The sequence below is a fragment of the Gastrolobium bilobum genome, unplaced genomic scaffold (assembly GCF_033153095.1).
Source record: "Gastrolobium bilobum isolate Gb01-03AN ecotype WA unplaced genomic scaffold, APGP_CSIRO_Gbil_v1 utg10965, whole genome shotgun sequence".
Lineage (NCBI taxonomy): Eukaryota > Viridiplantae > Streptophyta > Magnoliopsida > Fabales > Fabaceae > Gastrolobium > Gastrolobium bilobum.
The window spans coordinates 14,855-28,127 of NW_026895394.1; the positions used below are offsets into that span (position 1 = coordinate 14,855).

Consider the following 13,273-nt stretch of genomic DNA (forward strand, 5'->3'; position numbering starts at 1 on the left):
TACTTATAAGTAGCTTCTAACTTAAAAAAAGATGATACAAACTGGCACTACATCTTTCATGTCAAGCTTGGAAACTTGCTTAAGTCTTCCATTGAGGAGCTGCCACTTGTAAAAACACAAAATTCTCTTTCCTCTATATAAGCAAGTCAGAAAATATCTAATTTTCATTTGCTTAGATCAGAACCTGGCGCATATTAAATATTTTTCCACATTCACCAAAATTACATAGGTGACGCTTTATAAAATATAATAAAGTTTTGGATCGAGTGTATTCTTCTCTATATAAGATGAAACAAAAAAAGAGATGTGTTATATTTACGATATAAATTATTTATAAACTCTTATAATTAATTTTTAATTTTTAATTTTCATCAATTTAATAATTATAATTTATTAATAAATCAACCTAATAAATTATAACAATTAGATTGATAGAAATAAATAATTAAAATTTGGTTATAAAAATTTAAAAATAATTTAATTTATAAATATAACCTTCCTCATAAAAGAAATAGAAAATTTCACATAAACTCAATAATTTTAGGAAGCAAATTTACCTAGGTTAGTAGTACTTTACAAGTTTCTCTATTTATTATCGAATTAATATTTTTTATATTATAAAATTTTTACGTACATATAAAAATATATGAAGTACATATAAAAATATATGAAATACATGAGAAAAAATATGATACGTATATATTTTTAGGGTAAAGAATTTCTTCAGTCAATGGAGATAAATTGAGCCCAGAACGATGTCAGTTTGGGACAAAAATCAAGATATTTTTATAATTTTAATATATTGTAGAGTTATATTAGTCTTTATTATTATTATTTTTTAATTATATAATCCAAAACGACATCGTTTTGAGCTCACTGGAGATAGGGGTGTAAATAGGCTAGGTTAGGCTAGGCTTTGGCTTAAATAGGCTAGGCCTGTGTGAAAAATATTGGGTATGGCCTGGTCTATTAGCCTGTATAAGCCTCAAATTACAAGTCTGGTCTGACCTATATTTAAAAAATAAAAGCCTTAACCTAGAACTATTAGTCTGTTTAAGCCTATTAAACATTTAACAATTAAAATAATATTATTTTATTATTCAAAATTATTAAAATAATAGTTTTATTTATTATATTTTAAATAAATAATATGATATAGGCCGACGTGTAGGCTTATAGTTTCGACATGTACAAAAAAAACTTATGGTCTCTTTTCTAAAAAGATTTTTTTAAAAGCCTAGGCATGTTCTATTTTATTATTTATAATAGATTAAGTCTGACTTAATATAGACTAGACCGTAAGTCCCTAACTAGAGATAACTTTATCTCCGGCTAAAAAATACTTTTCCCATATTTTTATATGTGTAAATTATTTCTTATAACATTAGTCCCATGGAATTATGGAACTGAACAAGTAGTTAAAAAGTCTCGTCATACATAGTTTCACTTAACGCAGAGAGAGAGAGAGAGAGAGAGAGAGAGAGAGAGCGAGAAAGGAAAACGAGAATGTTCAAGAAGGCGGTGGAGGCGAAGTCTCATCAGAGGTTGTCAGGTGCTGATAGGAAGAAGCTGAAACGAAACATTAAGGAGAAATTCCCAAGAGCTTCTGATTCGGACTTAGACGTTTTGCTTCCTCCAAAGGCAGAGATAACAGTTTCCAAGTTTCAAAATCGAGTACATGTTTATTCTGTTGAGGGAGGCTTTCCTATGTTTTTCGATATTGATGGCCGCTCCTCTGAAATTTACCCTACAGGTTTGTATATTTATTTATTTATATATATGTCTAACCGTTATTCTTGTTGTGGTTTTGGTTCAGTGTTTGGAAATTGGAAATGAGTTATGAAAAAGCATGATGATTTCATTTGTGATTTTGGCAGTTTATGCTCTGTGGATGGTTCCAGAGTTACTCCCTTGTTTCATGCTGAAGGGTGGTGAGGTTTCTCGTTTTATTATTGGAGGAGCTGATTTGATGTTCCCAGGTATCAATGTCCATCTTCAAGGTCTTCCTTCATTTGTAGCTGGTGAAACATGGTCTGTTAAAGTACCCGGAAATCCTGCTCCTATTGCGGTATATTCTTTAACCACCACCACTTCTTCTTTATCTCCTATTATCATCCTTACCTTACTTGTTATTGTTAACCCTTCATTCATTCATTCATTCATTCATTGTTATCAAGGTTGGGAGTACCACGATGAGCAGCACTGAAGCTTTAAAAGCTGGATTGCGTGGAAAGGCCTTGAGAATAACTCATTATTATCGTGATTTGCTGTGGCAAGTATTGCTTGACCCTGATTGTTTGATTCATTACAAGTAACAAATCTTTTTGTTATTGAATTTTTTTATTTTTATTTTTGGTTGGATTTGTAGGGAATCGGTTGAGGGACGTTATGTGCCTAATGCTGGTTTTTTTGAAGATGCTGTGTTTGAGGATCCTTCTTTATTATCACCTTCTCATGATTCTGATTTCACTGAGGTTGCTTGTGAGACATCAATTGATCAACAGGGAAACACAAAAAGGGATGAAGTGGTAGAATCTATGGATGTGAATGAGTCACAAGCTGAGTCCAGCACTGCATTGGCAACACCGAATGATGATGCTGCAAATGAAATGACTGAAGGCGTGGGTGATTTGAAGTTACCGGATACTGGCTCTGCTGGTGACCCAAATGACCAGCATAGTCTATCAACTGCAGACATAGATTTGCTGTTGGACAAGTGCCTTCTACAAGCATTGCATACAACACTGAAGGACAAAGACCTTCCCATGCCCGGAAGCACTCTATGGTAGGGTTAACTCTCTCTTTGGGCTCTTGGTTGACCAAGTGAACCATTAAAAATAGATTGGCCAAAAAATCCAGCAAACTAGGAATTTTGGTTGACAATTAGGGTTAGTTTTGAATTTTTTAAAGATAAATTCGTTCAGTAACACCGGTCTCCATAATATGACCACTGTGGAGTATACTTTTAATTGGATGAGATCATGAGAACTTAGGTAATGTAAATAACAGTGTGCCATGTCATCAAAATTTTATGCAGATCAGCAGAAAAAAGGTATTGCCACATCAACGAAGATAGTAGCTCTTCAGCATCAAACTAATATCGTGACTTATTTTTATGAATTGAAAACTGAGGATAACATTGTTGCAATTAAGGGGGGCAGGGGGATTGAATTTTAATGAAACTGAGTACCAAAAGTGTAATTAACCATTTCTTTTTTGTTACATTAACTGTTGACAATTCCCTATTTTAAATTAAGATTTTAGTTTGCTTTATCTTTACGGTAAATTAGCCAACTCCTTAGTTATGGGTCTCAAACTTTGGGAGTCACATTCAGCTAATGCAAACATATCTTATACGTTGTCTCAATTGGTTCTATCAGAAGAAAGTTTACATAAACATATATCTTAAAAGATCACAAACAAGATATTAGGGGTCAGGTATGCATAAGCTGCAAGGCATGAGCTAGTGGAATAATGGTGCATTTCTTGTGTAAATTATTTGGCATTTTTTTTTTTAATTAAAGTTTAAGGTGATTATAGGAATTTATTACATTTGTTTCTTCAAATTTCTCCTTTACTTTACTGTCAGTAATCTAATTAATGCTTGTCTATGGGCATTGTAGGTCAAACCATGTATTACCGTGCAGGCCTTCAGGGATTACTTTAGACGTCAAGAAATCATCCTACAAGAAGTTATCAAAGTGGTTACAAGCAAAATCCTCCTCCGGCTTGGTATGTCATCTACTTCTTTCTTTTTACTCAGGAAGTAAAATATTTTTATCAAAGTGCTTGCTGATATTGACTGGAAAAATTTTAATCATCATATGAATTTATTGAATTTGTTAGAATATTAGATATGATATGATTAGATTTGATTAGATATGATTGGATTCTGTCTTATCCGTAAATAGTCTGACTGTATTCTGACTGTATTAGGATTAGGTTTGGATTAGGTTTGGGCCTTACACTTAAGCCCATTAGGGTCTCTATATCTTGTAACTCCTTGACACAGATCAATACACAACATGTTATTCTTCTATTATTTTATATTCAAGTTGGTATCAGGGCTCTTTCGTTCTGGGAACCCTCGCTTCCGCTTAGAAACCTTGTTTTTTGCTTTAAAACCTAAGCCCACTGCTTAGGAGTCCTCTTTCTTGCCGTGCGTCCTTCCGGCAAGCCTTCTAGGGTTGTAAACAGCCTCTGAGTGATTTTTCCAAACGTGTCAGCACCTCCGACGGCCACCGGAACCACCGCCCGCCGTCAGAATCACTGTTCAGGCAATCGGAGACTTTTTCCGGCGACTTTTCCGACCAAACTTCACGCGATCAGGACCCTCTCTTCCCGGCGACCAGGTCTGTGGTGGTCCGGTCAGCAACGCATTTCCCACGCGCCGTCACGCGCCACCTGTCTTCTCTGCGCGTGGGCTTCACGCGCCACCTTCTGCCGGCGCGTGAGCACTATTCCGGCGGCTTTTTTTCCGGCCGGTCTTGGACAGAGAAGCTCGCCTTCTCCTCCCCTTTCTGGATCTGTGATTGTTTCTCTGTGGGTCTGACCTTAGACGCGTGGTTCTTCTTGATTGGATATCGTTTGCCTTCGTTTACGGCTTTTATATTTTATCTTTAAATGGCAGCAGCATCTCCTGATCTCTCGGAGGTTAACTCTCCTTCTATTGTTGCAAATATAGCTCAGTCAGACAATGCATCATTTGGTTCAGGTTCAGACTATGCTGCACTCCAAACCCCTCTCAGGAAGGCTTCTCCTCAGTCTCAGCCTTATACTGGTAATCCTGTCTCTTGTGTTTCTCATTCTACATCACTTGGCACTTGGATATTTGACTCCGGTGCTACCGATCATCTCTGTGGTAATAAGGAACTCTTTACATCTCTTACTTACTCTGATCATTTACCGTCTTTTACCCTTGCGGATGGAACCAAAGCCCCAGTTCGTGGGATTGGACAAGCTCATCCGACCTCTACCTTGGCCCTGACATCTGTCTATTACATTCCTGGCATCCCTTATAACTTAATTTCTATTAGTAAGTTGATGCACTCCCTCACTTGCACCATTACTTTCTCTAACCATTCTGTTTCTGTGCAGGATCCGGGTACGGGAAAAATGATTGGAGTGGGTCGTGAGTCACGAGGGCTTTATTATCTGGATGTGCCTCGTCCTTCAGTAGCATGCTCTCTCACAGAATCTCCACAACTTATCCACAGTCGCCTTGGTCATCCAAGTCTTTCAAAGTTGCAGAAAATGGTTCCTCTTTTGTCCGGTCTTCAGTCTTTAGATTGTGTGTCATGTCAACAAGGGAAGCATACACGCTCCTCTTTTGCCAGTCGAGTCAATAAACGAGCTGATGCCCCTTTCTCTCTTGTTCATTCAGATATTTGGGGTCCAAGTCGTACCTTGTCTGTCTTAGGTTTTCGGTATTTCGTTACCTTTATTGATGATTTTTCCCGTTGCACTTGGACCTATTTAATGAAAAATCGTTCCGAGCTATTTTCCATTTATAAAAAGTTTTCTACTGAGATCCATACTCAATTTGGTGTTTCTATTCGTATTCTACGTAGTGATAATGCTAAGGAATATGTTTCTATTGATTTTTCTAATTTCTTGGCCACACAAGGTACTTTACATCAAACTACTTGTCCTCACACTCCACAACAAAATGGGGTGGCTGAACGTAAAAACAGACATCTCATTGAAACTGCCCGTACCCTTCTTATTCATATGCAGGTTCCCCTTCACTTCTGGGCAGATGCTGTACTCATCTCTTGTTTTCTCATCAATCGCATGCCTTCATCTGTGCTCCACAATGACATTCCTCATAATCTATTGCTTCCAGATGTTCCTCTTTATCCTCTAACTCCACATGTCTTTGGTTGTACTTGTTTTGTTCATGATCTCACTCCTGGTAAGGATAAGTTAACATCCAAAGCCTTTCAGTGTATCTTTCTTGGTTATTCTCGTCTTCAAAAGGGTTATCGTTGTTATTCTCCCGACCTTAAGCGTTACTTAGTTTCCGCTGATGTCACTTTTCTTGATCAACAACCCTTTAATTCTATCCCATCTCAGATGTCACAGGTTGATCATGTCCTTCCTGTCCCTTTTCTTGACTTGTCTTTGCCAGCTGCAGGTGCTTCTATTCCAGATGAGCAACCTATTGCTTCTATACCTGAGGACCGTCCACTTCTCACCTATCAGCGTCGCAAAACTGTGCCTCCTGTCGACTCGACTCTTGCTGACTCATCGCCCACTGCTGTTGCTTCTTCCCCTCCGGATCCTTCATCAGAGACTCTTCCCATTGCTCAAAGAAAAGGTACACGTACTACTCGTAACCCTTATCCTCTTTATACCTTTTTGAGTTATGACCGTCTTTCTTCACCTTATTTCACCTTTGTTTCTAGTCTTTCTTCTATTTCTATTCCTAAGACCACAGGTGAAGCACTTTCCCAAATAGGGTGGCGTCAAGCAATGCTTGATGAGATGACTGCACTTCATTCCAATGGCACTTGGGACCTTGTTTCTGCTCCTCCAGAGAAGTCTATAGTTGGTTGTCGCTGGGTTTTTACTGTGAAAGTTGGACCTGATGGCCATATTGATCGTCTCAAGGCACGTTTAGTTGCCAAGGGTTTTACTCAAATCTTTGGCCTTGATTATAGCGATACATTTTCTCCAGTCGCTAAGATGGCGTCAGTCCGCCTCTTTCTTGCCCTTGCTGCTGTTCGTCACTGGCCACTCCTTCAACTTGACATCAAAAATGCCTTTCTTCATGGTGATTTACAAGAAGAAGTTTACATGGAGCAACCACCTGGTTTTGTTGCTCAGGGGGAGTCTGGAAAGGTGTGTCGTCTTCGGAAATCCTTATATGGTCTCAAGCAGTCTCCTCGAGCATGGTTCAGTCGTTTCAGTTCTGCTGTTCAGGCGTTTGGCTTAATCCGCAGTAAAGTTGACCATTCTGTGTTTTATAGGATTACATCTCCTGATAAGTGTATCTATTTGTTAGTCTATGTTGACGACATCATTCTCACCGGAAGTGATCAAGACGGAATTCGTCAGTTAAAACAGCATTTGTTTAGTACATTTCAAACAAAGGACCTTGGGAAGCTGCGTTACTTCTTGGGAATTGAGGTGGCGCAATCAAGACAGGGCATTTCTATCTGTCAAAGGAAATATGCCTTGGATATCCTAGAAGAAACTGGTATGTTGGGGAGTAAACCAGTTGATACACCTATGGATCCTAATGTCAAGTTATTACCCGGACAGGGGGAGCCGTTATCTGATCCTGGACGTTATCGGAGGCTAATTGGGAAGCTCAATTATCTTACTGTGACTAGGCCAGATATTTCTTTCGCTGTCAGTACGGCCAGTCAGTTCCTTGATTCCCCTTGTGATTCACATTGGGATGCTGCTGTGAGGATCCTCCGATACATCAAAGGAGCACCAGGAAAAGGTTTGTTGTATTCGGATCAGGGAAATACAGAAATTTGTGGTTACTCAGATGCCGATTGGGCAGGATCACCCTCGGACAGACGCTCTACTTCTGGTTATTGTGTCTTCTTCGGAGGAAACTTAATCTCATGGAAAAGCAAGAAACAACCTGTTGTTTCCCGTTCTAGTGCAGAAGCTGCGTATCGTGCAATGGCAAATACTACCTGTGAGTTGATCTGGTTAAAGCAGTTGATTCAGGAGCTTCATCTTTGTGAACAGAAACAACCCATGACACTCATCTGTGATAATCAAGCTGCACTACATATATCCTCTAATCCTGTTTTTCATGAGAGGACCAAACATATAGAGATTGATTGTCACTTCATTCGGGAAAAGATTCAGTCAGGAGAAATCAAGACAACTTTTGTCAACTCATCTAATCAACTAGCAGATGTTTTCACTAAAGCTCTTAGAGGTCCTCGGGTTGAATACATTTGTAACAAGCTTGGTGCTCATAATATATACGCACCAGCTTAAGGGGGAGTGTTAGAATATTAGATATGATATGATTAGATTTGATTAGATATGATTGGATTCTGTCTTATCCGTAAATAGTCTGACTGTATTCTGACTGTATTAGGATTAGGTTTGGGCCTTACACTTAAGCCCATTAGGGTCTCTATATCTTGTAACTCCTTGACACAGATCAATACACAACATATTATTCTTCTATTATTTTATATTCAAGTGAATTTAATATAGGAGGTGCTGAAGTAGATCTCGGCATATTTATAGTGTATCTGAATTGGAACTTTGTTGTTCTTCCAGATCCACTGATTTTCATTTTCTTAACCTATTCATATTGATTTGTAAGTTGTTGTGTTATGTGGATCTTAGTCTCGGAATTTTGTGTAATTTGTCACTTTTCTCATTTTTTTGCTTGACAGCTGGTTTTCTTTTATTAGGGTGCACTTTTAACTGTATCATTCAGACACTTTAAATCCTCCTTTTCATGTTAGATGTATAAGCCGAGGCACTCTGGTGAAAGAAACAACTTTGACAACAATTTCTGTTGTAGAATTGTTTCGTGAAGAATTGGTATGGGGATAGGAGGTTGCCAGGTTGGATAAAGTAGTTCCATTAATTCCATTTGTATTGTATTACTGGAAGGTTTTGTAACAAAGTGTTGAATATTGAGAGGCATATGTTGAAATTGGTGTCTTTCTTTTGCACAACTTAGGCTAGTATAAAAATTACATAACAATAATAATTTAATCATGTGGGACTTCTTCCCTAATAGTATTATTAATGTATTTACAATATTTCGAACTCTCTCCCTCAAACTAAAGCTTACTAAACTTCAATCTTGTCAGTACTCAGTTGTCACAAATGAACCCTAAATATTAAAAAATAACCAATAACACATTACTGCATAAGGGACAAAGACCAACGAGGACAGGCTGTAACTGGGACAATGACTGACGCAACTAGCTTACATCTTGGTCTAAGACAGACGAGACCAGGCTGCATCTGGGACAAAATGCAACTAGAACAAAATCCAATTGAAATTTTACTGGATAATTTTTTCAACGGTTAGACAGTGACCATCATGGCAATTGGTGGTTGGCTGCAGGCAGTGGCAGATGGCTTGGATGGATTTTGGAGGGACATCAAGGCAGGAGACATCGGAAACCGGAGTGACGAAACAATTTCTGCATGGATTTAGTCACCAGTGGACAGTGCTTCCAGTAGGACACAAAACAAAATTGCTTGTCATCAACCTAGTTCTGATACCTGTTGAATAACCAGAGGCATATGTTGAAATCCTTGTGTCTCAATAGCAGATTGGAGGCTCTATTATATAGAATGACTATAAGAATTACATAACAAACAATTTAATTATATAGGACTTCATCCCTCACAGTATTATCAACCCCTTTACAATATTTCCAACAAAGAGCAATATCCAAATTGGTGACCATGACAAAAGTTTGAATAGGAAACTAGGGATTTAGTTCAACATTCTAAATTTTCCTATGTGTTGCAACTACAACCTATGTTGTACAGCTTTTGGTAAAGGTAATATGATACGAACCTTGGGAGAACCTTACCCCAAAAGCTAGCTCAAGAGGTAGGAGAGCCCAAAGTCCATATAAACCCCACGTTAGTCACCCACATAACCAATATGGGACTCCAAGTCCCATACCTTGCAGTAGGATCGTAACATAATACTTTTTGAAAACATATCTGTTATTGCAGCTGAAATCAAACATAAGGAATGATTCGCAGCATGGGATGTTTCTTATAATGTTGCCTTTGTAGTATATTTGGGGTTGATGAGATATTGAAAAATTGAGACTATTAATGGAATTTGTTTAAAGTTTAGCCATGTATTAAAACTAAATTGTATCATGAGACAAACTTTGGATTAAAATTAAGTCTGTCAGTGTATGATTTGTGTGTAAGTTGTGAGCAAAATTTATTGACATTTTTTATCTATACTATATTTGGTCCTTTTGATCATTTGTCTTCGGTTAGTAAAGCTTTTGCATTTAAATTTACTTGCAATGCCATTTCTGGATTTTTCTGGATTCTTTCTTAATGTAGATTCACATTTTATACAGATATCTGTGAAAGAAGATAAATACAAAAAAGAAGTCATGCTTATTTCAGTACATCGTAACCATGCTGACTATTCATCCTTTAAGCCTGAAAAAAGGCCAGTGGAGAAAAGTGACCAGCCTAGTGTTCACTCTTCCAATGAAATTCGTTCGTCCAAAACTCTTGAAGTGGCTGAAATCTACAAGTCAAGTGTACATGTCAATTCCATATTTTCATCTGTAGGAGCTGACACGGGGAAACTTTATAGTGCTTCTGAAGTTTCTGATATTGTCTTCAAATACATTGAAAAGGAAAATCTTGTGAAACCAACAGATAAATCCATTGTGGTTCTAGATGCCATGTTATGTGATGCACTGTTCAAGGGGACTGTTAAAAAAGGAACAAGATATCCTACAGAAATTCACAAGAAAGATTTAGGGCCAACATTTGTGAGCCGAATGCAACCTCACCATGTTGTGACAAGAGGGAATGATTCTGTAGTTCGTAAAGGTGCAATTAAAACAATTCAGTTAGTGACAGAGCGGCGGCAAGGCAACAAGAAGGTAACCAAACTCTCTGGTATGGAAACCTTTCTTATAGATGCCGAAGCATTGGCATCAGAACTGCAGAAGAAGTTTGCTTGCAGTACCACTGTTGCAGAACTACCAGGTATTTTTTGGTCACGTTGAAATTGGAATTTTTATATTGGTTTGCGCTTGTTATGCTAAAGAATCATAGGAATTTCAAGCAGATGAGTTTCTTTATTCTTCCTAATGTCTGATAGGTGCTGCTTTTCTTTGTTCAAATTGAATCACATTTATCTGCATTTGTATTGAAATTATGATTTTGGTTTTATTTTTCTGTGGTTGATAAAATGCTGATACCTGAGATTGTAAAACTACATTTTGATCTCTAAGTTGGAAAGAAAAATAATATCAAATCTATGTAGTCTAGTCCTTCTTCTTTTTTCTTTTCATTGGTCATGCCTTCTGACAAATCAGACAGTCATTCCTTTTCATATGAATAAACATACCTGAGGGTTTTTTTTTGAAAAGGAAAAAGATTTAGTATTGACCAATATGAAGAATATAATTGGCTGGGAAACTATAATCGAGTGGGTTCTCCCTAGAACCAGGTTGTGAGTTTCTTATGTATCAGAGATATTTTTAAGAACCGTTGAAGTAGGAGGATCTGTATTTTGCTTTTCATGCCCAGGTTGGTATATGTAAGTTTCTATATAGCATGGTAATGGTTTTGAGTTCTTGTAAATCAGAAAAAATATTAATAACTGAGTATGTTTGAGGGTATTATTTTTTTCTTTTTTGCAAGCCCAAGTTGCATGTTATTTGATTTCTTGGTACCAGTACTTAGAGGGTAAGGAACTGTATGGGAAACTAAATTTGATTGAGAACTTTTTTGGGGAGCTTAAGCAGCAAGTGTTACAATTTTGTTGACCTCTTTTGAGTACATAGAGCAGGGCAACTGCAGGGGCATTTTGATGAATATGTATTAATATCCTTCAGACTATAACAAATTGAACAAAACCAGGGATTAGGCATGCATGCAGCTAAAACTTTGATGTTCTTTTATTTACCCTTCATTGTCTTTTGCATCCTTTTTGTGTTAACATAACAAAGTGAATAAGATTGAAGTGAACCAACAGCCAGTGTTATTTCATCAAATATTTTGTCTGAAATGGCCTGGGGATGGTCATCAGACAGTTCACCCTTCTGACACACTGGGTTGTGATCCGTAAATTTTAATTTTCTAGTTGCCTTCAATAAAATGATATGCATTTATTATATTGTGTATCTGAAATTTGAACATATTCATTTGCAGGTAAGAAAGGACATGAAGTTCTAGTTCAAGGAGGAGTTATTGATGACCTGGGAAGGCATTTGATTGAACAATATGGAGTTCCAAAGAGATATATTGAAGTTCTTGATAAAACCAAGAAATGAGCTACATAAAGTGATTGTTTGTAACACTGCTGTTAGTGCTACGGGTGGGGATGTATTTATTTTTGTAGTATTGGGTTGAGTTGAATATAGGAGGAGTAAACTGATAATAGGAATGGACAAAGTTCTTTCCATTTATCATCTCTTAGAAATATATTTCTGTTCCACCTAATTTTAGTAGAAACTTTATCTACAGCAGGTTACGTAATTAATTGATATGGTATGTTTTTCTCATATTATATAAGATAATATACCCTTTCTATTTATGAGTTTTAATTTTCTGAGAATTTTTTTTTTATATTATAGAAATATTTTGTATGGGATTTGCATCTATTAAAAAAACAAAAAAATATTGTACGAAAATCGAAGATTTACTAGTATAGGAAAATAACTTTCTTACAATATGAGAAAATGTGTTTTCCCTATTTATATATTAAAAGTTTTGCTAATATATATGGGTAATATTTTTTTTACATTGCATAAGAAAAGTATTATTTTTTATATTCACAATTTTTTTGTGGGACCATTTGAAAAATGTGAGTATAGGAGATAATATTTTTATGTAATAGAAGAAAAATATTATCCTATATTTATTTATTTATTTTAAAAGAATGGGTTCTACATACTTTATATCTATGACATAGATAACAAATATCTTACAACATGAGCTTTGTATTCCCCTCTCAAACACTAGATCTTGGCTCCTTATTTTCATCTTTATCATCAAGATCTTTCGAATTATGGGTAAGCAGGAATTATGACTGGGGCTTTGCCATATGTCTTCAAATGGTGACGTATTGATTGAGGAATGAAAAGCAGTGTTATAATGAAGTTCAGCTCAATAGAGATATGAAGACCACTTACTATTTTGCTCTGAACAAAAGGCTCGCAATTATTGCTCAATGTATTTATTGGTCTCTTCTTTTGACCATCAGATTAAGGCTCGTGGGTATGCACTGCTTGTGTGGAGTTGGATTCCACTCAATTGAAACAATTTGTGCCAAAATTTACTTAGGAAAACCATATTTTGATCTAACACTAAGGAGCGATGAAATACTTTGTAATTTAACCACTATATTGCAGAAAAGGTGGACCACTGTTGCTGCAATATGGCTAGCTGGCAACGGACCAAAGTGAATATACTTTGTAAGGCGGTCTATAACTACTAAGATTGTGGAAATGGATTCTCCCACGTGGAAAAAAAAACATGATATGGTCGTGTGGAAAGATCACAACCATACAAAGGTAAATCAACGGTTATGATTTCATAATTATCTGTTTTA

General features: G+C 36.7%; 1 protein-coding gene across 1 annotated transcript; it reads left to right on the forward strand.

Annotated features, from left to right (window-relative positions):
- The first annotated feature begins 1,471 nt into the window (after positions 1 to 1,471).
- Positions 1,472 to 12,211, forward strand: LOC133309012 (uncharacterized). The gene is made up of 7 exons (XM_061509755.1): positions 1,472 to 1,753; positions 1,878 to 2,068; positions 2,178 to 2,272; positions 2,369 to 2,785; positions 3,624 to 3,732; positions 10,056 to 10,701; positions 11,872 to 12,211. Exons 1-7 carry the CDS (start codon positions 1,507 to 1,509, stop codon positions 11,991 to 11,993), a joined length of 1,827 nt encoding a protein of 608 aa, XP_061365739.1. The 5' UTR covers positions 1,472 to 1,506; the 3' UTR covers positions 11,994 to 12,211.
- The last annotated feature ends 1,062 nt before the right edge of the window (positions 12,212 to 13,273 follow it).